The 23,378-nt window shown below is 30.2% G+C and overlaps 3 protein-coding genes across 20 annotated transcripts; 2 read left to right on the top strand and 1 right to left on the bottom strand.

The window, feature by feature from the left end:
- The first annotated feature begins 529 nt into the window (after window positions 1-529).
- On the top strand, window positions 530-10,454 carry LOC105202082 (serine/threonine-protein kinase A-Raf). 12 transcript variants are annotated; one of them, XM_039456221.1, is made up of 6 exons: window positions 530-755; window positions 1,314-1,357; window positions 3,074-3,574; window positions 3,657-3,715; window positions 4,027-4,979; window positions 5,238-10,454. In XM_039456221.1, exon 6 carries the CDS (start codon window positions 5,550-5,552, stop codon window positions 8,367-8,369), a length of 2,820 nt encoding a protein of 939 aa, XP_039312155.1. In that variant the 5' UTR covers window positions 530-755; window positions 1,314-1,357; window positions 3,074-3,574; window positions 3,657-3,715; window positions 4,027-4,979; window positions 5,238-5,549; the 3' UTR covers window positions 8,370-10,454. The 12 variants fall into 12 exon arrangements, with proteins under 12 accessions (XP_039312155.1, XP_039312149.1, XP_039312144.1 ...); XM_039456215.1 differs by having other exon boundaries at window positions 3,657-3,721; window positions 4,031-4,979; XM_039456210.1 differs by having other exon boundaries at window positions 3,657-3,721.
- Window positions 10,455-11,311: 857 nt separating this feature from the next.
- On the top strand, window positions 11,312-16,072 carry LOC105202084 (myotubularin-related protein 2). 6 transcript variants are annotated; one of them, XR_005576083.1, is made up of 11 exons: window positions 11,312-11,427; window positions 12,016-12,242; window positions 12,329-12,436; window positions 12,725-13,177; window positions 13,278-13,725; window positions 13,805-13,980; window positions 14,366-14,473; window positions 14,551-14,735; window positions 14,821-15,025; window positions 15,112-15,529; window positions 15,629-16,072. XR_005576083.1 is itself a non-coding variant. In XM_026132431.2 (10 exons), the coding sequence occupies exons 2-10, from the start codon at window positions 12,117-12,119 to the stop codon at window positions 15,262-15,264; spliced, it is 1,962 nt and encodes a 653-aa protein (XP_025988216.1). In that variant the 5' UTR covers window positions 11,312-11,427; window positions 12,016-12,116; the 3' UTR covers window positions 15,265-16,072. The 6 variants fall into 6 exon arrangements, 5 of the variants coding, with proteins under 5 accessions (XP_025988216.1, XP_025988220.1, XP_039312130.1 ...); XM_026132431.2 differs by having other exon boundaries at window positions 15,112-16,072; XM_039456196.1 differs by lacking the exon at window positions 15,629-16,072 and having other exon boundaries at window positions 11,318-11,589; window positions 15,112-15,391.
- LOC105202083 (nose resistant to fluoxetine protein 6) lies at window positions 15,566-23,050 on the bottom strand. Of its 2 annotated transcripts, XM_011170469.3 has the most exons (14): window positions 22,911-23,050; window positions 22,441-22,680; window positions 20,467-20,711; window positions 19,782-19,975; window positions 19,556-19,656; window positions 19,042-19,269; window positions 18,730-18,943; window positions 18,372-18,537; window positions 18,179-18,258; window positions 17,744-17,839; window positions 17,545-17,674; window positions 16,827-17,001; window positions 15,875-16,017; window positions 15,643-15,801 (listed from the first exon to the last, which is right to left on the bottom strand). In XM_011170469.3, exons 2-14 carry the CDS (start codon window positions 22,661-22,663, stop codon window positions 15,643-15,645), a joined length of 2,154 nt encoding a protein of 717 aa, XP_011168771.1. In that variant the 5' UTR covers window positions 22,664-22,680; window positions 22,911-23,050. The 2 variants fall into 2 exon arrangements, with proteins under 2 accessions (XP_025988215.1, XP_011168771.1); XM_026132430.2 differs by lacking the exon at window positions 22,911-23,050 and having other exon boundaries at window positions 15,566-15,801; window positions 22,441-22,663.
- Window positions 23,051-23,378: the final 328 nt, after the last annotated feature.

Here is a 23,378-nt window from a genome sequence, read left to right as displayed (position 1 = left end):
TAGGATCAAGGACAGTGGGGGTTTTATCAAACTGGGGTGCGTTCAGATTTTCCATCCAGGTGCACACAGATGTTATTTTATCTTTGTTGTTTACTGAATGTTAAACAAGAATGGAATAATGCGTGGGTGTATGTATGTACCCGGGTGAGAAATCTGAACGCAGCCTTAGGGTAGAGAAGAACCTGAAAGACGCCATTTCGGCTTTTTCCTATAAAGCTGAATGCACAATGAAAAGCACAGGCAATAGGAATAGGGAATAACAACGGGCAATAGATTTCAATCAATCAGAAGCCGCGAGAAATATCTACGAATCAATCAGAAGTTGTGAAATCTATTGTTTGTGTTATTCCTTGTTCCTATTGCCTGTGCTTTTCATTGTGCATTCAACTTTACAGGAAAAAGGCCGGCATGGCCGCTCTCACGTTCCTCTCTTTTTAGGGAAAATCTGGCACATAAAAACGCGGAACGCTTCTGATTGGTTGCGCGACTTGCGTTTGCGCACAAAATATCAGTCCGCACCTTAAGACCTCTCTTTATATACACTTATTACATTTGGGTCAATTTGAGTCAGAATTGTATCAAATTGTATCTTTGTCAAAGTGTGTCAAATAACCTGTAGTCATTCGAGCAAGCTTATTACACTCGTGACTTTGTGAATCGCAGTATACCTGCGTACACCATTGTTTTGATGAACTTATTTATTTCTCGATCTGATGTTGAATAGAACAAAATGTCTGTGAAGCAGAAGATCTTCGGTAAGAACAATATTTCGTTTGAGCCTCGATTATAGGAATTGGTTAAAAGATACAAGATTAGAAAATATTTAATCTTATTTCAAATTTTGGCGAAAATGTATTCAAGCGATGTCGTTTTATGCGTAGAATAAAGTAAAAAATAGACAAAGTTATTGGAAATCGTAAAAAGAGTTATGAAGCATTAAGTATAGCGTTTCTTTAGGTTAGAAAATATAAGGATGAATTGACAAACGTCGAAGTCTCTCAGCGCATTTCTTATTGTTTATTAAACGTGAACGAAAATAAATTATCATGAAAGTGTATTAATATCTATATAAATACGTTTTAATTATAACTTATCTAATGCATATTTTTATACTCTTACAATAGAATTAAGGTTTTATTTTTAATACCAATCATAAATGACTCAAAAAGATTTAATTACTAGACATCAGCAATGTAAATTTCCCCTCGAATAATTTGTGCAGATCAAGCTACAAACAATTTTAGATCTGTCTGAATCTTAGATTTATCAATTGTGAATAAAAGAGATAAAAATATATATTATCTTTATTTTAGGCAGAAAAAAATGTTGGTGCTTATGTATCTACTAAAAGATTGAGGTTAGTAACTTTATCAAGGACAATGAAAAGGATTATTGTCATCTGTAACAATAGATTTAATTTTTTCCTAACATATCTGGTCAAGAAATAGCATATTTGCATTTAAAACTAAATTTTTTATGATAAAAAATAAATTACTTTTTATTGAAACAAGTATCTATATTTAGGAGATATATAATATTCTTGAATTGAGATCTTGATTTATATCACATTTTCTTTTTAATTTCAAAGTTGCTATTCAACTCTTAGTTGGCAAAAGATTTAATTTTTTTAAGAGGTTGCAATTGACATATGATTATTCACATTTGATCTGTTGATGTGACAAATATTACTAAAAAGAATTCTTTACAATGATGGCTTGAATTTTACAGAATAAGCTTTGAAAATTGAATGTAAAATATTGTTGATAATTGTATCACCAGAATATAATTAATTTTGCAATTATTCTATGGACTTATAATTACTTATGTGGTATTCAATGAATAAAAACTATGCTGATGTATTATTAAATTTATATTATTTAATTCATTTATTAGACAAACAAAATAAACTGAGGAAATTTTATCATATTGAAATTTTTAACAATGTGATTTGATGACATTGAATAATAGCAAAAATGAGTAAAATTTCCATAATAGAAAATTGATGAGAAAATAATGACAAAATAAAATATTTATTTTTTATCAATTAAAATCAAGTAAAAGAGGAAAGACAGAAAATAAAAAAAGTATATCAATATTGCAAAGAAATATTCAAATGCAGAACAAATAATTTTATTTTGATAATAAGAGCATAATATATATATATATATATATATATATTGCAAAGAATTTTTTATATTCATACATTATAATTAGTTATAGTAAATGTTTGTCAATTTTAAAGAAACTTTCAGCTATATGTAAAATGAGAAAAATTTATATAGAGAATGAAGAATCATTTTTTTTGCAATACAAGTATTATATCTTGACCAAAAATTATTAATATTTTCATAATAAAAAATATTACTTAGTAAAACTTTATGTCCATGCTGTTAGAAATTGCTGCAAAATTTGGAATAAACTTTCAGAAAAAATTGACAAATTGTATTTGAACAAGTTGACATTTGAACTAATTGATTAATACGATTGGTCAATTTTCTTTTTATTTGAGATCTTAAAGTGATTTCTACCACCATGGACACAAAGTTTAATATAAACAAAATTTTTTTAACTTTATTATTGGGACTTATTATGTAATTATGAATATATAAGGTCCGAATAAAAAATAAATTAAAAAACTAAGCACTATCTTCTAAATCAGTTTTAAAATGATTATTATTCATAAGAGTGAAATTGCTTGAGATATACTCTATTCTTAAACATCATAATTAACCATTTGAGTGTAATTTTTAGCTTCCAAAAAGTTAGCAATATTGAAATTGTTATCCTCTGGTGTAAGCCTCACGTGTGACAAGCAAATAACAATGGTCATAAGTGGGCTTTGTTTAATCAGTACACTATTTCTAATATTACAAAATTTTTATGATTTAAGACTAGAAAATTTTGTTTTTTTTAGTTATGTCGTTATTGTAACAAACGAATAATATTTATCCAAAATTTTACATTTCTTTGTTCAATAACTTTCCTTTAAAAAAGTTATCAAATTTAATTTTAAAAATTACTTTTTAAACTTTTAAGTTATCATAAAAAATAATTGTGAATGTCTTTGTTTCAGGATAAACCTGGATAAACATTGATGAGCGTTTTTTAACATTCTCAGACGCAATTTTTTAGTAAACCAGACGAAAAGTCAGTTAAAATTCTGCTGTTGATTACGTTAAAAGAAAATGATTTAAAACGTATTAAAAATTCCTATTTTTTGATTGCTTGGGTTAAATCTTCGAAAGATTTTCAGCATGTTAAATTGGCTACTTACAAATATAGTTCACAAAGAAGACAATCACATTAAAATTATAGCGAATATTTTTAGCTTATTTGCGACAAGTTACTAATAAATCACGTCGAGTCTTTGGTTGCCACCTTCTGATTGGTTCAACTGGAAATCAATGGTTTTCTTGTCTGAGATCGATTAATACTAAATTGTCTTAATCTCTAAAAAAAGGATTTATATTTGTCAAATTTAATATTTTATTTCTTTCTCTAAAATATAAAAGTAATTCTTTTAGCAGATATTTTTTCAGAAAGCTGAGATCTCCAATCAAAAATCAAAGAAGCGGTAATATTATTTCCTTATTAATTTTCTTATTAATTTCTAACTTTAAAATTTATAACAGTTAATTAAATTTTTTTTCTGTCAGAAAACCGAAAGTTCCTTAAAAAAAGTTGGAGTCTCCGACTGAAAACCAAAGAAGTGGTGGTAACCGTAATTGAACCATTTGTATACGTTATATTGAGATCGCCAATTGCATTTTAAAGAACTTGAATTTTCAATGTTTGATAACTTTCAATAACAGAGATTGAAAATACAAAGTTACTGGGTCAGCGTATTAAGAATGAATATAGAAATTAAAATAGTTATAAACTTCAATTGTTATAAAAGAAATTAGAAGTAATTTATAAAAATTACGAGTTTAGTAACAGTAACTTTCTAGATTATCATATTTACATATACATATATATCGCAACATATTGATTTTGGCTTTGCCCGGGTTTCTGGGCATTGTCTAGTTAGTTCTCGAGTATTCTCCAATTGTCAGCCCTGGTACATCCGCAGAGAGGGAGAAATATACATGAGAAATATGGTTGTCCAGCCAATGAGGGATCGACTTTCCGTTGTCTCGGCGATAGTGCTATAAGTCCCTGACGTCTAAACGTACTTCTAGTGACGTCAGAGAACGCGCTATGTGAGAACGAGCAAGTGTGTTTACAGAAAAATTGAACTTGAACTTGCTCGTGAACTTGACTTAGTAGTGCAGTTTAGTGTTCGGGTTGTTGGTGATCGAATAAGTCATTAAATAATTGACGGTGGCAACAATACTGTCGTCTCTCTACCAAGCGTGGCGGTACTCAAAAGTCATGAAATACTATGACGACGTAACGAGATCTAAATTTAAATGCTTCATCGAGCGTGTGCGCGTCAAGATGCACGGTGGAGCATTTTGCTTGCAAAGGAATAGTCGGTGTTGTGCCGGAGACTAATTGTGGATTATTGCTACATAGATTTTTAACGCGTCCCGCTGGACTTATTCCAGAGATTCTGTGGACTTGGTACGAATGGAGCCATGTATCATCCGATCGATCGGAATGGTTGACACTTGTGGACGGAAATTTTCGCATCGGCGACTTTCGAGTGATTGCGTTTTCGTTAGTTCTCGTGTCAATCCTAATATTTCGTACAACGGTGGTGGAAAAGGACTAAGGGACGTAGGAGAAGTATGGACACGTGAAGAGGTCAAGGTGACAGGTAGGAGAGGGGATCATATTGCGAAGGTCGTCAGCAGCACCGGCGCACCACTGACCTTTAAAAGCTGCGTATCGCTCGCGCCTGTCACAATTTGGTTTTAAAGCTTTTATTCAGACTGAGTTTGCAGCATACATACACAATTCACTCAGACACTAAGACAACTGTCAAGAGTCAAGATTACAAAACTACGCTGACAAAACTTGAAGTGGAAGATAAGGTAAGAAAATAAAAAAATAAGCAGGAATGTGTGTGTGTGTGTGTGTGTGTGTGTGTGTGTGTGTGTGTGTGTGTGTGTACATTGCACTAGTGTACACACACACAAACACATATATGAAAGATAGTTTTATTTTGTTTATTATAGAGAAAAGAATATCGTATGGTAGGGATAATTCCAAAAGATTAAACTTATGAATAACAAATATTTTGGTTAACAATAGAATATAATTACATGTTGCATATTGTTATATGATTGCAGGAATCTGACACAGTACGTGCAAGGTACGCGGAGAAATACAGAAGAAATAGAGATAAGACGGCAATTGTATAGTGAAGAGCGAAGTACGAATAGATAACAAGAACAAAAGAAAACAAAGAAAATTGGAAAATTAGTAAAAGAATAGTGAGCAAAATAGAGGGATTTAGATTTGTTTTAAGAGGAGTGTGTGGGTGCTTCCAAAATAACAATGAAGAGAGAAAGTTTTTTCCAAATGAAAGAAAACGAACAATTCGATTTGCCCCTTATGCCACCACAATTTGGGTGGATGAGTTTGATAAATTGTATCAACATATGGCAGCAAAGACCTATGATGTTGCCGAAGATGAAGATAAGATGATGGAGCCTGAAGAAGTCTGTGACAATTTAGAAATTGTAGAGCCAGCGATACCTTCAACATCATCAGCAAACAATTCATCATCGCATTTTAAAATGTTGCGGAGAGAGGCCCATGTTGATGATGTAAATGACTTTGACAACATAGAACTTACATTTCCATCAACATCAACAGCAAGGTATCGACGATGGCCACGATTCAGGATGTTGCAGAGAGCAGATGCTATTCAAGAAGAAGATGAAGATGAGATTGAAAGCAATGGACACGATAACAGTCAAAAGAGTATACAGTCAGCAATTCCATCAACATCGATATCAGCAAGCCATTCAATTTCATATCACTCTCTGATCCGAGAGAGAAATTACTTGAAATTTGAGATAGATAACATAGGAAAAGTTATGAAATGTTGTAAAAATGCTGTTAAACGCTGGTTATCCGTCATAGATGATGAAGCATTTCCTGAGGAAGAGTACCTACAAGAGTATATAGAAGGAACAAATACACTACACGAATTACAACGCAAAGAAATGGAACTTGTAGCTAAACAGGAAAAAATACTGGAATTGGTAAAATTAAGAAGAAATAAAGAAGAAGCATCTATGAAGAAAGTAATTACTATACTAATAGTACACCTTCCAAATAATCAACATACCAGTATACAAGTGCAAAAAGGACTTACTTTAAGGAACGCAGTGTCCAAAGCTATGCAACGTCGGCATTTGATTATAGATGACTGTGCAGCTTATATTAAACATCGTATCACATCATGTTTTATTTCTTGGGATACAGATATTTCAACTTTACAATGTAAGGAAGTCTTTGTGGAAACTTTGGAAGCGATTACTGTTCCAGTTTATTATTTACATCATTTTGCACGTAATACATTTTTAAATATAAAATTAAGTTACTGTTATTTTTGTGAAAAGAGTGTTCTCTATGGATTTCATTGCAAATTATGTGATAGAAAATATCATATGAAATGTGTAGCGTTTGCGCCTATACTTTGTGAACATATAAAAAGACGAAGAGCTTACTATGAAAGATTATTGGCTAATAATATGACTACTGGCATTATCCAAATTCGTGCCAGACCGCCACCAACACCTTCATCTATGGCTAAGAAACGACGTGAAAATCAAGAAAACCCAGAATCTTCTACCTCCTTGCCGAATGTTGCTATCAATCTGGACACTGAAGTTTCTAAAACAAAAGATGAAATTTTTAAAACAAAAGATGAAGTTTCCAAAACAAAAGAAGTAGTTTTCAAAATAAAAGATGGAGTTTCTAAACCAAAAGATGGAGTTTCTAAAACAAAAGATGAACTTTCCAAAACAAAAGATGGAATTTCTAAGGCAAGAGTTGGAGTTTTTAAAAAAAATGGAGTTTTTAAAGAAGGAATTTTTAAAACAAAAGATGGAATTTTTAAAACAAAAAGTGAAGTTTCTAAAACAAAAGATTTGACTGTAATACAAGAGGATAAGAAGAACACAGAAATAACTGTAAAAAAGAGAAAACAGAAAAAACATGAAAAATCAACGAATGAAAATGATTTGCATGTTGATGATATAGAGCGCAAAAAATCTAATGATTCTGAAGACAGTATTTTTAGTCACCAGGATTCTATAAATGATTTTAAAATTATCGCGAAAGAAGTTTCATATGAACCAGAAAAAATTGGACAAGGAACTTACGGAAGTGTTTACAAAGGTGATTGGCATGGACCTGTTGCAGTGAAAAGACTTAACATTGAGGTTCCTACTGCCGAGCAAATACGTACTTTTAAAAATGAAGTGAATATTTTGCGTAAAATTCGGCATAAACATGTATTATTATTTATGGGTTGTATTTGTAAACCTTATTTAGCTATTATTACACAATGGTGTGAGGGACAATCTCTGCATCATCGCCTGCACGTGGACGAGGATCCATTAGAAATGATTACAATTGTGATAATTCTCAAACAAACTTCAGAAGGCATGGACTACTTACACGCAAGAAATATTCATCATCGAGACCTGAAAAGCTACAATATATTTTTCCATAATGGGCTTCACGTGAAGATTGGTGATTTTGGACTTGCAGTAATGAGGAATCAATTCAATGATAAAAAAGATGAAAATGAAAAGCACGGAGAGGACGAAGAAAAAGAAAAGGATGCAAGAAATGAAGAAAGCGAAAAGGACCAAGAGAATGAAAAGGAAAAGGCTGAAAGAGAAAAGGCTGAAAGAGAAGAAAAGGCTAGAAAGGAACAAGAAAATAAGTTAGCTGGTTCTATTCCTTGGATGGCACCTGAAGTTCTGAGAATGAAAGAAGATTATCCATATAGTTTTCAGTCTGACGTGTATTCATTTGGTATAGTAATGTTTGAATTATTTGCCCGTGAGATACCATACGGTCTTGGAGCCGACCCATTATTTATTTTGTATAATGTAGGACGTGGCAATTTAGCACCCGATTCGACTAAAATGCGTTCTGATACACCTAGAAAACTTAAAGTACTTTATAAACAGTGCATCGCATTTGAGAAAGACAAACGACCATTGTTTCCCTACATCTTGAAACAAGTATACTCAGTTTTTAGAGCTACACCGAAAATAAGAAGGACAACTTCCTTACCACTTAAGACCGACGAGTTAGCTGATACTTATATTGAGAGAGATGAAGATGTTCAAGATTTTCTTACATCTGACGATGACTATGAGGCTATCTTTTGCTCTAACACTGGCATTAATGCAATTTCTAGCGTTACCGCTGAAGATATCTTTGCTGATTTTTAAGATTAACAATAAATAATGGATTAGCTAGTATTGATCTAACAAGAATAGAACGTTTCTTACTTTAATTATAAATAACGTGTATACAATGAAGAGCAAAAATCGGGTTCAGGATATGATTATAATTATGTAACTTTTTCCCTAAAGCGAAAATGTGAAAGGTGAAAATTTTATCATGGAAGTTAATGCAGTAATTTTTTACTTCTCATTCTTCCGTCTTAGGAAAAAAGTTATATGATTGCTATCCAGATGTAATGAGTAGAACTGCAGATGTACTAAGCTTCTCCGTTTACAAGTCTTGTTCCAGCGATTGATCAATTGGTCGATTGTTAGGGAAAAGATAGAAGTTTATCACAAGTGCAGCTCGAACTCACTGTGACGGAAAAGAATATTTTTCTTTAATTGTGTGAGTCTTGCGCTATTTCTTTCAGTGATTGACTGATTGATAAAGAAAAAGCAGAATACAGTATAAATACAATCTTACTATTTCAGAAAGAGAAAATAAACCTATCAAAGGTTCCTTTCTCTTTCTAAAGTAAGTAAAGTACATGTGATCGGAATACGCAGTTCTTATCAGTCTGTTCTTATTACGGGTTTAGCAACACATGAGTTTTATTATCTTTCTTTCTTTTTTTTATAGAAAAAAAGTTTAAAGAAAAAGATGTAAAGCTTTGTAAAAAAGAAATATATATAATGTATATATGTGATATAGCTTTTATTGATTTTGTATAAGTTTTATGAATAGAGATCTAGACCGAACCGCATCTTAAGCCAATTACTATTATAAGACTTGTAATTTTTTATTTAATACATTGAATGTTGGACCTAATCCGTTCACTTCTCTAGCGACGCCGGATTAAAATTTTCACTATCAGATTTATATCTTGATAAGATATTAAGAGAGTATTCTGATTTAGACTGATCGAGAGTTTAGGCTTATTTTTAAACATAAAGTGGCGGTTATTTTATTTTGATTATATGCTTATATTTTTTTTTCTTTTCATAAAATATTATATAAATTTATTGTCAAGGAGAGTAGTGCTGAATTTGGAAATGTTAGTTCAATGATTAGTTTTTTAATAAAATTATTTAATTTTGATGTTTTCTTGGAACGTTTTCCAAGCATAAATGGCCTAAGATAATTCTATTTCTCGTGAGTAGCAAGCATATTAAAATATATGTATTAAAATTAAAAAATAAATTTATACGACTTTCAAAAACATTTTTATGCAATTTTTACTAAACTTGCGTCTCTCTAAATTCATATATTTCGCCATCAGTTAAAAACTAAAGCGACCCCTAGACAATGAATATTGCATATTTTTGAATATTACACAATACTATTGTATACTTTTGAATATTGCACAATATTGATCGTCTGGAAGCTATATTGAATTTGTTTTTAATTATCTAGTAAAATAAGTATATTGTACAAATTTATTAATTATCTAGGAGTCGCTTAAATTTACAGTTCATTGTTCAAATATGACAACGAGAAAAAGTAGACATTAAATATGTGTGCATGAACTTTTATAATGTATCAGTCTATCATGTTTAATTGATGTTAAATAATATTTCAAATAAAATAATGTGCGCTTTCCTGTATTAGAATAGCATTTGAATCTTTACAATAGAAAACTTTCAATGCTATTATAATACGCGAAATAACACGAGTTTAAAATCGGTCTAGAAAGAATATATGTTAATATCGGAAATTTATTGTTATATCATATTTTAAATCTCTCATTCCATTACAAAAGAATAAAAACAAAAAAAAATATAAAAAATATATTTTTATATATATATGTATATGTAAAAAGAAGATAAAATGTAAGAAATTTATTTATATACGTGTATACATAAAAAGGAACAAAATGTATGTAAGAAAAGGTGGAATAGAATGGACCAGGAGATAAAATGGTTCAGTTATTAGATCTCGTTAATAGTCTTTCTCTCTTAGAAAGTTACCTTCTCTTATTTATGTATATGTATGTATGTATGTATGTATGTAAGTATGTATGATGTATATGTATAACATATGTGTAACAAGAAATAAAATATATTATTCTTTATTATTTGCATAATGTATAATTATATACTTTTTTATTGCAATTTCATCTTTGATTTTCCTTACCTCTCTCAATTTTATATTTAAGGATTTAGTAATTTAATTAAAAACATGTACTATCAAACAAGTACATCTATGTCGACTGTTATGAATGTTTACATCGAGACAAATATTAAAGGAATATATTCTTAAAAAAATACACCTATCAAGTCGTTTATCTTAAAAAAAAAACATGCACGTTTTCTTTCTCTTTTAAACATGAAACGTTTATTTAATATTTACTATTGTAAATATTATTTTTATATTTAGTTTTTTGTGTGGGAAGTTTATTGCAAAATTTGTATTTTTGTATGTAAATTTTATTAGTAGTTATTTACTTTTATATATCTAATTATAAAAAAGAAGTTCTTTAATTAATGATATGTGAAAACAACATTAAACAAAACTGCCATTTGTACTTAATATTATGTATAATAATAGATTAGTTTTACAAATTTATGTATTTCATTAAAATATATTTAAAAGTTAAATATCTTATAAAATTATACTTTACGTAAATCTCTGAAATATTTGGTCAATAACATATGTGAGATACATAATGGTTTAATAAATAATTAAAGATATTTATGTGTGGTTATGTTATTTATAAAAAAATTTTATATTTGTTAATATTAAAAAAAATTTTTTTAAATTGAATACATTGTTGAAATCGAGTGTTCTTGAAATGAAAAATTTAACTCTTACATAATATAATACTTATTAATCTAATACTTGATATAATAATTATAAATCATTAATTTAATTTTTAGAAAGTTTAAACACACCGAAAATTTATAAGAAACAGGTGCACAGTGCACGTGGAGCTGTGGGTGGAAAGGAGTGCAGCGTCACCTGTCGATGAACGCATGCAAAATGGCCGCGTCTGTCAAAAGTACGTTGCACTGACAAAAGCGAACGCTACGGGTTACATTGCATAAATACAAAGTGAAACAGGTTTGTGTTCGGCATTGCACAGGTCTCGAGGCAGTTGAAATTTTTGCACGTCTTGGAGGATAATAAAGCGAACCCGTACACTTCGGGGCGTGGCACGGCATGTTTCGCTCTTAATTCCGGTCATGTCCTTAAATTCCTTTTTGTCGCAAGTTTTCTGTGAAAGTATGTGCTGTTTACATCGCGCTCCAATAATCCTGTCATTCGATCTTTAATTACGATCATTTTATTGTCATGCTATCAAGAGCGCTGTATATTTTGTGAGGTTATGTCATAGATACCGAGTCAAGATCCTTTAGCGAATAGAAAGGCATTTAAATATTATACTGTAAATATCACACTCTATACATTTTGTTACGTGTTTTGACATATTTTATATATTCGGAATGTATTCGTACGATATTTATTACTAAATATATTCAGAAAAATGTGTCTTATTTGATTTAATATTTATTGAACACGTTATTTTGATCTCATTAACTCAAGATCTTTAAGATTAGTATTAGTTAAGAAGATTAGTATTAGTTATCAACTACTGACACACTTTTTAAATTAATTATCACATCTTACGTTATAATTGGTTATGTGCAGGTGCATACGGTATTTATACATTTATAGATAGTAATAAATAAGGTTGAAAATAAGAATGTCATTGCAACGAACGTAGAAGAATTTTGGACTTTAATACAAGTATGGAAAAGAAAGGCAGTGCAGAACTCCTGGGCACAGAACAAAGCAATTCGAAGAATGCCAGTTCAGATTCTCTCAACTCAGATAGCAAAAGCAGTTCGCTTAATTCAAAGATGGGTCAGGAATTGGTAAGAAGTTAAATTTATTTGACTGTAACTCATAACACAGCTGTTGCTGTTTATTAAATCTTGAATGAATCTGTAAATTTCTTTAGGAGAGTTGGGAAAAAGCTTCACACTCAAAAAGTTTTTCTTCAAGCTCTACTTCAACAGATAATAATATAGTCTCTGCTCTAGAGACTAAAAAAGATAATCAAGTAAAAGTGAGTTTGTAGCAAATGCTCGAATACAGTAAAGTTCTTTTGTTTATACATTTTTCATTTGACAAACATTTAATGATAGTTGAAAAATGATAAAATATGTATTTTTATTGAAATATTGTTCTGTTGAGTAAATTTTCTTATTATTTCACTTTTACTTTGCAATATATTCACTGCTGTTATTATTTATTCTGTTGAAGTTATAGAAAATTAAAAAACTTTCTTTTATCATAAAATTCATCATTACACAATATTTTTAGCCAATTACTTATACCACTATTTTATGGTTAGAATTTGTCTGGAGGAGATACGGGACCACCACTCTTGAATGGAGAACGGGTACAAGGCATTGCACACGAAGTTACCTATTTGTGTCCTTACTCGGGGCCTGCCAGAGGGATTCTTAGTGTTACGAATTACAAGCTTCACTTTCGTAGTATAGATCGAGAAACGCCTTATGTTGTTGAAGTGCCGTTGGGGGTTGTTAGTCGGATTGAAAAAGTTGGTGGTGCGTCGAGTAGAGGAGAGAATTCTTATGGAATCGAGGTGTTTTGTAAAGATATGAGAAATCTCAGATTTGCTCATAAGCAGGAGAATCATTCCAGACGAGATGTATTTGAGAAACTACAACAGTATTCTTTTCCATTATCTCACAAGTTACCTCTTTTTGCCTTTGAATACTCTGAAACTTTTTCTGAAAATGGTTGGAATGTTTACGAACCTATTGCGGAATTAAAGAGGATGGTATGTATCAAGAGAAATGTAATATCTAATTTAAAGCTTGATAGTACACGTGACATAACTATTTGTTTAAATTTTGATATCATCTCTTATTGAATTTCAGGGTGTAAATAATGACATGTGGAAAATATCCAAAATCAATGATACATATTCGCTATGCGACAGTTATCCAGCTGTCTGGGCAGTACCTGCAGCAGCGACTGACGAAGATCTCCAAGCCTCTGCATCTTTTAGGAGTAGAGGTAGACTTCCGGTTCTCTCATGGATTCATCCAGAAAGCCAAGCAACGATAACTCGTTGCGCTCAGCCATTAGTAGGCGTTGGAGGCAAACGAAGTCGCGAAGACGAAAGGTATGTCCAACTAATAATGGATGCTAACGCACAAAGTCACAAACTTTTTATTATGGATGCGCGTCCGATGCCAAATGCGATAGCAAACAAAGCGAAAGGAGGTGGATATGAAAGCGAAGATGCTTATCAAAACGCAGAATTGGTCTTTCTCGACATTCACAATATACATGTTATGAGAGAAAGCCTTAGGAAGTTAAAAGGTATCATTTTTGTCAAAATTATATTGATAGAAAGTTTTTTTTTTTTTTTTTTAGTTTCCCTATAAAAGCTTTGTTTCAGAATTATGTTTTCCCACAATTGATGAGGCTCGATGGCTATCGGGCATAGAATCAACGATGTGGCTCAAGCATATCAAATGTGTTCTTGCTGGAGCTGTAAGAATTGTGGACAAAGTCGAAAATCACAAGACTTCTGTTTTAGTTCACTGTTCCGACGGTTGGGATCGAACAGCACAAGTAAATATTGTTTAATTCTAATTAATTTATTTTATTATTAAGAGACTTTTCTAATCTAATTGTTTGATAAAAAAATGTGTTTTTGAGAAGGGATTAATTAAAAAAATATGATATTTTCTGATTTTTATATTTATTAAAAATTTATTTTTATTCTGTAACACTTGAAATAAAAAATTATGTAAATAAATATATCTTTTACACATTAAAATATTAAAAATTGTTCATAAAAATGCATTTCTTTATTTTGAATAGTTAAGCTGAAAAAAAATCGTAATAGCAAATTTTATATTTTGTATTGACCGATTCTAATTACCAATGAATATACATAAATCGAAACGTTACAATATTTATTACATATACACATTGTTAATTTTTTTTTTTGTAGCTTACAGCTCTCGCAATGTTAATGTTAGATCCATACTATAGAACAGTCAAAGGATTTGAGGTTCTAATAGAAAAAGAATGGCTTAGCTTTGGACATAAATTTCAACAGGTACATAGAACTTTAAGTTGTTTTTACAATGTTTTATATTATTATTATATTTGTTATAACTAATAATGGTTTTTTAGAGGATAGGCCACGGTGATGAACACCATAGCGATGCAGATAGATCGCCGGTATTTTTACAGTTTATTGATTGCGTTTGGCAAATAATGCGGCAATTTCCCAATGCTTTCGAATTCAACGAACATTTTCTAATTACTATTCTCGATCATCTTTACTCTTGCAGATTTGGCACATTCTTGTTTAGCAGGTACATATTTATATAGTACATATTTATATAGTATATTATTTGCCTTATATTTTTCTGTACACGAGTTATATAATAACATTTACAGCGAGCGCGAAAGAGTGCAAGAACAAGTGAAGCAAAGAACAGTTTCCCTCTGGTCATATACCAATAGTCAATTAGCTCTATATCTAAATCCTCTTTATCGGTCTGGTACAAACTATCAACTTGTTTTAATGCCAGTTGCTAGTATGCGGTACATTAAACCGTGGAAAAGTCTATATTGTAGATGGAATCCCAGTATGCGGCAACAGGTATATGAATATATTTAAGCATTATCACATTAAATAGTTTATGTATTGTAGAATATCGTCGTTTATTTACTTTTGTCTATTTTAAGGATCCTGTTTATCAAAGAACAAGGGAGCTTCTAGTCTTGAAAGAGCAGCTCGAGAAGCAGCTGGAGGAAGGTAGACGCGAACAGGCCTCACGTGCGAATCGATCCATTACCTCGCCGGCACCACCCAGAATACATTCCCCGGTTCATATATAGCGCCACGGGGAATTTTGAGTCTGATAATTTGTAGTTTTGTAAATGAACTGTGGAAACTCTTGATCTACTACTTCAAGCCAGTACAAGAGATTTTGACTGAATTCCGCTTGTGGATGCTATATATAATATGCCTACTTGATAAAAACGAATCTAGATTCATGTGCATTCTTACAATTTAATGAATTAACCGTACACGCAACGTTCCTTCCACATAATTTCTGAATCATACTCTGTTTATCATCAAGCTCCATCGAGGCCGAATACGGTGTGTTTCGCATAAATGTATAAAAAGATATCTGTATTGTAGTCTAAAAATCAATTTTATTTTATTCGATTTTAATTACTATTACAATATATATTACAGCATTTCCGTCGCAATTATGTATGCGAAATTATAATCTCGTGTCCCTTATATTTTTTCCTGCTGCGAGATTGGATGAATATTCGCATTAATAAGATAAACGGTGACTCTGCTATCAAGGATAATGCGTAAGCACAGAAATAACTAAGCCCAAAGTGTCCTATAACCATGGCGCTCTAAAAATGAAAATTGTGACAATAAGCGTTTTTTTTTCGTCGATGTCGGAGTTTTCATTGTTCGTGTACTTACCATGGACAAAAACTCTAAGTGAACAGATGTTTCATTGTGCAAACGAATTGAATTTATGATAAAAGGATTTAAAAGGTAAGCGCAATACGTGAGTCTGCTAAGAGGAATCCAGATTTTGCTTGTTAATAGCTCCTTCACAATGCCTGTAATGAAGTCAATTCGATGAACAAGAATAAAATTTTTTTTCTAAATTACAACATTTTTTATGTTTTGTTACTGTTACAAAAATTGAAAAATATATAGAATAGTGTAGCTTATGAGGGATTGGCTAAAATGGTAATATATTGGGCAATCTCTCATTAGTTTTTTATACTGTCTAGGGAATTTATTTATTGCGTGTATAACAATTGCATAAAATCAATAATGTTTACATTACACCGATAATTTCAAAAAATTATGTTTAGTAAAACAGATTTTTACAATAAAGTATCAATTGCGATAAATAATGAATTTTTACAATACTCTGATGATTGAAAAAAATATTTTTTAAAGAAAAGCTATGAATTAATACCATTTTGTTTATTTATTACAATAATATATACTTTGAAAGAAATATTGATTAGATCATTAAATGAATTATCATTGATATTGCAAAAACCTTTAACTTTATTGTTTAAATAATATATGCTATAACATTTTTGACAGTAGTGTACATAATGCATTAAATGGAACAATTTTTTAAAGATAAATTTTATAATTTATGATAATCATATAAATACAATATTATGCAAAAAATAACATTGCAGAAATTTTTTTTTACAAAATATACATATAATTTCTTCTGAAATTATTATATTACTAATAAATAATAAAAATGGCGTTCCATAAAAGTGTTATTAAGGCGTGAATTCTAATGGGTGAATTTTAATGCAATATAAGTTACGTAATATATTACAATTTATTTATGCCAATATAATATAAAATTTATATATAAATTATTAAATTAACTAACCTCCGTGCTTAGTAAAGCAGACAATTACAATCCATGCTATACCTATGCCCCAAACTGTTCTACTTAATGCAACATAGATAGCAGTAGACAAAATGGATATCTGTCGGTTGCAAAGGCCGAATAATACGAAAATATTGCAAGCACTACCAAGAGTCCAACATAAAATTATAGTGTTCTGAAAGTTTACACATTATATTTAAAATATTGTAGGATATAATTTGTATCCGAGTTAAATAATTTTTGTATATTTATATGATTTCTTATAATGCTTGTTTTTTTATTATAGTCACATTGAATAACAGAAGAAATCTTTATTTTAATTTATATAAATAATTAATTTTATTTGTAAATCTTATTTTATAAATAATTGAAATCAGTGTAAATGGTAAAAGCTTTTTTAATACAATTGCTAGATACGATTATTATTAATTTTAATAAATTGGCTATTTTGAACAAAGCCATTTTTTTTTTAAATTAATTTACTATAATAAGTTTATTATAGTAAGATAGATATTTCAAATCAAATCGTTTTCTCATCATTAGAAATGACAATCTGTAATTGTTACATGTAAATTTAGAAATATTAATTAGTTTGCATATGGTTCATATAGCTATAGCTGTTTCAACTATTGCTTATGTTTTCAAACTTTTATCTAAAAGTATATAAATAATATCTCTATAAGTTTATATATTTGAAGATATATAAGTAATACTTTACCTTTTTTAAGCTTATATTTTTGTTTAGTCTCACTATAATGTAACCTGTAATCATTCCAATAATATATGGACCAATTCGAAGCCACGGTGGAAAGTATAAGACATCTAAAAGTCTATACTGTTCGTCCAAGCTGCAATAAAAAAAGTGTACTCATTTATTTAATTAATCTCACGATTAATAAGATAACTTTGCAACTTACGTCGGAACATATTCATTAATGTACGAGGTATAACCGCTTAGAATAATTGAGCCCATTAGAAGCATACTTAGTATGGCAACAGCTGTGTAAAAATATCTGAAAGCAGCTTATATTTATTCGGATTTATGCGCGGTAAATATGTAGCATCCCCTCGTCACGCTCAAAAAAAGAAACATTTAATTTTAAGATAAAATGTTTTATTTCTTTTTTTGTTTTTTAAATACATAAAAATATTTTAGTTTTAAACAATATTTAAATTTAAAGCACTAAAACATTTAAATTTTAAATCTTTAATAGCTTTAAACGTTTTAATGTTTTAAATCTGAACAATGTTTAAACATTTTTAAGTATTTAAAAAACAAAGGCAGAAACGAAACATTTTAATATTTTCAAATTAAACACTTTTTATTTGAGTGCAACAACTGTTTAACTTACATAGATGACAAAATCAAGAGCGCCAGACCGATTGTAAAGAATTGCATATCACTGGCTAGATACCAACTCCAGGACATGCACTGTAAGAAAATAAAAATAATTCTATCAGCAATTCGAAGTAATCTTTCGTATGCTTCCCAGCATAATCTTAAATAGATATATAATAATAATTGATTTAACCATTGGTTTATACCATCGTATTGTAATCGAACAGATTATTTATGTACAAGAGATTTCTCCACCAATATTTCGCGCAAGTTTCATGCGGTTTCTCTTGAACGTAGAATTGTGAGGTCTTGTCGTACCAAGCCGAGTTTATTTGCAATATTCCTATCATCATCATGTAAGGCGGTGTCAATCTAAAAATAAATTTTTAAATTTAATTAAAAAAAAACACGAGATAAGGATCATTCATTAGTATCTAATTCATATTCAATCAAATTATTAAATCGCAATCTTTTATTTTGCTCATTAGTATCATTAATGCTTTCACGTTTACAGCGTTGTCTTTGTTTATTGTCCGCGCAAATCAAGATAATAGAGAAACATACCGGATAAATCTTCTTATTACGCAGACAAAGAACTCTTTCAGCTTCTCTCCATAATTACATGATTTATTCCATTTTTCGTCCGTTTTATCCTTTAGATACGTATATGTCAATAAAAATCCACTTATAAAGAAAAAGGTATCGACCGATATGGTTGCGTTGCTTATCACTTGAATCGGGATACCCTCGGAGAATCTCATAACCCACATTTTATTATCTATGTGTACAAAATGATGACCGTTATGCATGAAAAATAACACGTCAAAACACGTAAATAAATCAATTCTACAATTTTCGTTGTTTCCTCACACTTACCGAAATAATCTGCCGTGTAAAATATGGTGTGGACCATGATTATCCAGAACATGGTTAAAAATCTTAAACCATGGATAACAGATATCACATCAGCATTCATTTCCGTATTAAATATCATTTTCGTATTAGTATAAATGGAGAAACACATTAGCACTTTCCCGATTCGATTTTTCTTACATGGCGTCGATGAATTTGTCATTTCCATTTCCTCAACCGTATTTTCTACACCTAAATCACGATTTATAATCTTTAGTATCTATATTGATACAAAAATCACGAAATTCGTTTGCCAACAAAAATATTGGGAAGAAAAGATACTGCTTTATACAAATAAATAATACGGGAGGGAAAAATATCTTTTTATAGAATTTTATTAAAATGGTTGATTCTAATTTGCTGAAGTAAAAGCAATTTACTTGCATGAGCGTGATTTTTTTTTAGAATACGAGGAATACGTACAAGATCAATATTAGGTAATCTATTGCTGAAAAAGAAGTTTTAAGCGTATACTTACTAACGGCAGTTTTTCTCTTTGCTTTTAAATATTTTTGATATATGAATATATCGTATATCGTGCCGCTTATCATCATAGAAAAAATAAGCACTAAAACAACACTAAAAAAATAAAATTAATGTGCAAGCATGTCTTTCAATGCTTTCTCATTGGTAAATTAAATTTAACGTATGTTATTATTTTAACTGTAATGTTAATTTTGTTGTCTTCACATTTTTCGACATACCATATGAGAGGTATCGCACCACTTAACAGCCATTGGTGATCGTCCTTTAAATCTTTTACCTGGATCAGGCTGAGGTCCACGGAATACAGGTCATTAATTAAGAGACCTCTGTCACGAAATATTCCCTCCAGAATGAAGCTTACATCATTCACGGAACAGGACGCGGGCAAACAGAGGCCGAGCGTAATTACATCCTAAAACAGAATCTTCTATATAGCACACCTAACATCGGATGCAATGCCAAGATGCATTATCGTTACTGTTTTTTCATTTTTTTTTTAAATAGTAATTTTCGTAATTTTATATTATAAAAAATTTGAATATCTATCAGAGAATCTATCGTCGAAAGTTCATATGTATTCGAACGAGCTATAATATGTCAATTTTAGTGAAACTTTCTCTTTTTATGATTTACGACATTGTATATGTACCATATGACCCATAGACTAAATTGCATTTGGCATCGTTTATGTTAGCGATAAAATTACTTTAATTTTCTCGCATTAAATTTAAAATAAGACTTATCTGCCGTAATATATAGAAAAATGCAAGAAAGCGTGTGATTTCAACCAACGTTATTGCTAAAATTTGATTATAAAACGAATATTAAGAGATCTGCGGCAAAGCATCGATTTAAAATACGAGAGATACACTCTAGTTGTAATCTCACGAAGAATAAACTTACTTCGTTTTGTAGACCCATGTGGTACTGAAGAGTACTATTGTGTTTGAGATAAGCAACGATGTAATTCACTTCGAAAGGCGGGAATTCATTCTGCGGATTATGATAGCGTGTATTATTCAATATAAGCCGCTCTGCGATCTCAAAAGGAATCCTGTTTGTTGCATCGAGGCACTGGCTACGACTGCCCAGCCAAAAATTATTCCCATACAAGAAACCTGGTTTAGGACCGCCACTAGAATCTAATACTTGAAAACAAAAATACACAATTTTTATTCACGCAAAAATATTAAATTATATTTTTTCATTGCCAAGTAATCATTGAAGCTTTCATTAATTGTTGAAGCCAAGATAACTAATTATGATTTTTAGATATCTCGCGTTATTCAAATTTCTCGATGTTTTTTTTTTTTTAATTTAAATTATTTGCAATTTGCTTCATTAATTTCAATGATTATTATAAAACACAACGGAATTATACAATTCCGATATTGTTCGGTGTGATATTGAAGCATTGAATTGAAGTAATACTAATTGCAAAAGACAACATTTTTATTATTTCATTACTTATTTGAATTAACTTTCACTCAGATCGTTCCCGTCATGTAATGATGTAATGATAATGTTAAAATATTCGGAACACGAGATATAAATGTGGGAATATCTATTAGACACATGTTGCGTATCTAAGAGAGTGTGTACTCTTGACTCTACCGTTCTCTAAACGTCACAGAGGCACACCGTGACATGCGGCGCGTGCCTCAATCTGCGGGTTACAGGATCCTCGAAATGAAATGAGAGAAAATCGCGCTGTGTTGCACGCGTAATAGATGCTTTTCCCTCGCACATGCGGCTGAGAAACTAGTTCCTTGTGTAACACGAAGAAAGTTGATTTGGCTAAGTGTTCCAACCGAAAGTTACGCGTGCGACACAATGTGCAGTGGTAATACACTTAAGGAAAATATGTTGCATAATGTGTGAATATAAACGAATTACGTTCGAACTGCAACCCATATACCTCGGACAGACTGTTCTCCAATCGAGAGAAAAAGAACATATTTGAGAACTTACCTAACCGAATAGGTAATAAATGATACTTTTCAGACTCGCAATAATGAACACTTTATCGCGTTTTAGTAATGAACAACCTATTGCATCATGTAATAAGGAATCTTAAGAATTTGCAACTGCGCAAAAATTTGACATAAAACAGTTCTTTATATTGACTCTGTCTGAATAATGTTTTAAAATTCAGATAATTTACGTTTACTGAATCAATTTTTTAAACTCGATCAATTGAATTTACCAAGGAAAAAATTATATAATTATGTTTAAAATATGTCCGTATATAATTATATATGTAATATTCATGAAATATATATATAATATATATTGTACATTATAAAAATTATTATATAAAATTATGTATATTATATATATTATGTACGATTATATATAAACATTTAGTTGTATTTATATATAATTATATATGAAAATATTTTCCCGTGTTATTGCTTGAGACTAAAGTTAATTTACTTGATAAATTCACATTCCACTTGTTAATTACATACTATGTATAATTTACAAAATATAAAATAATAATAAAATTTTAATTATAAAATATCTAAGGATGAGATGAATGACTTCACAAATATAATTTTTTATATAATATAAACATTAATTAAAATATTGAGAAAGAGAGAAAGAGAAATAATTTCTCTAATTATGTAGAAATCTAAGAGATCCAATTATATATTTTATTTTATAGATGTATTTTCATAAACGATTCTCTGCTTTATTTTCTTATAAACAAAGATGGAAGAACGAGATTCAAGTCAGTTTCGGCAACTAGACTCTCATCTTTAATGACTCGCGCAATTAAACAATTTAATAAAATATAAAATAGACGTGAGAAATTTTGATTAGCTTTCTTGACTTTGTATTCAGTTGATCATATTTAAAATAAATTTTACTTACTCTTCAAGCCCCACAATATCCGTTGATCGACAGCGTCTTGAAAATTTCGTAATTGTGTTCCACATGTTGTCGAACCGAGAAGACTGGCTCTCGAGGCGATGGCATAGGCAGGCAATAATCGAATACCGTTGTTCTCGTTAGTTCCGTGAAATTGTGCAGAGACGCAAAATAACACGACGGAATGGTAGATGTATAAAATAAACATAAGTCGCTGACACGACATAATGCATGTTTTAACACCTAAAAATCACAGTCACTTTTATTTCCTCTACAGTTACAAACTGTGAGAAATATTAATACCAATCATGAAGTCAATTTTGGTGATAGACAAAATAAAGCTGGGTTTTTAATTTTAATAAACAACGAATTTTAATGAACAAATCTAGAATTGTTCTCTTCATCAAGATAAAGGGGATAAATATTACCGACAAATTGTATTAAAGAAATACTATTTTTTAACTTTTGCTTACTCAAATATTAATATAACGTTTCCGAATTGGCGGGTATTTTCTTTGGATTTGTACAACAAAAATTAATATGTCAATAAAGATTAAAATTACAACAAAAATTAAAATGGTCAGCGAGATTCGACGACTGGGACAAGACTGGTCTATATAAGGAGAAGTTAACGCGGATTTACTGTGGAAAGCGAAACGTACTCCCCGTCGACTTTTTCGATGTGACTAGAGCCCCACCACGTTATTGTGCTTCTGTGGGAAAACTGTTCTTAGAATTGTATTTTTGATTCTTGTTTTTTTATTTAAATTTTTATAAATAACCAATTGAAAAATAAATGCCGCTGATAAAATAAAAAAAATTTTATAAAAATTTTAAAAATAAATTCTTTTTTATTTGGAATTTAGTTATTAAGTTTTCAGGAATAGAAATGAACATTATAGAAGCCAATAATTTAAAAAAATAATTATTAAATTGATAAT

The sequence above is a fragment of the Solenopsis invicta genome, chromosome 1 (genome assembly GCF_016802725.1).
Source record: "Solenopsis invicta isolate M01_SB chromosome 1, UNIL_Sinv_3.0, whole genome shotgun sequence".
Lineage (NCBI taxonomy): Eukaryota > Metazoa > Arthropoda > Insecta > Hymenoptera > Formicidae > Solenopsis > Solenopsis invicta.
The sequence above is the reverse complement of the archived record's forward strand: the minus strand, read 5'-3'. Positions and strand labels throughout refer to the sequence as shown.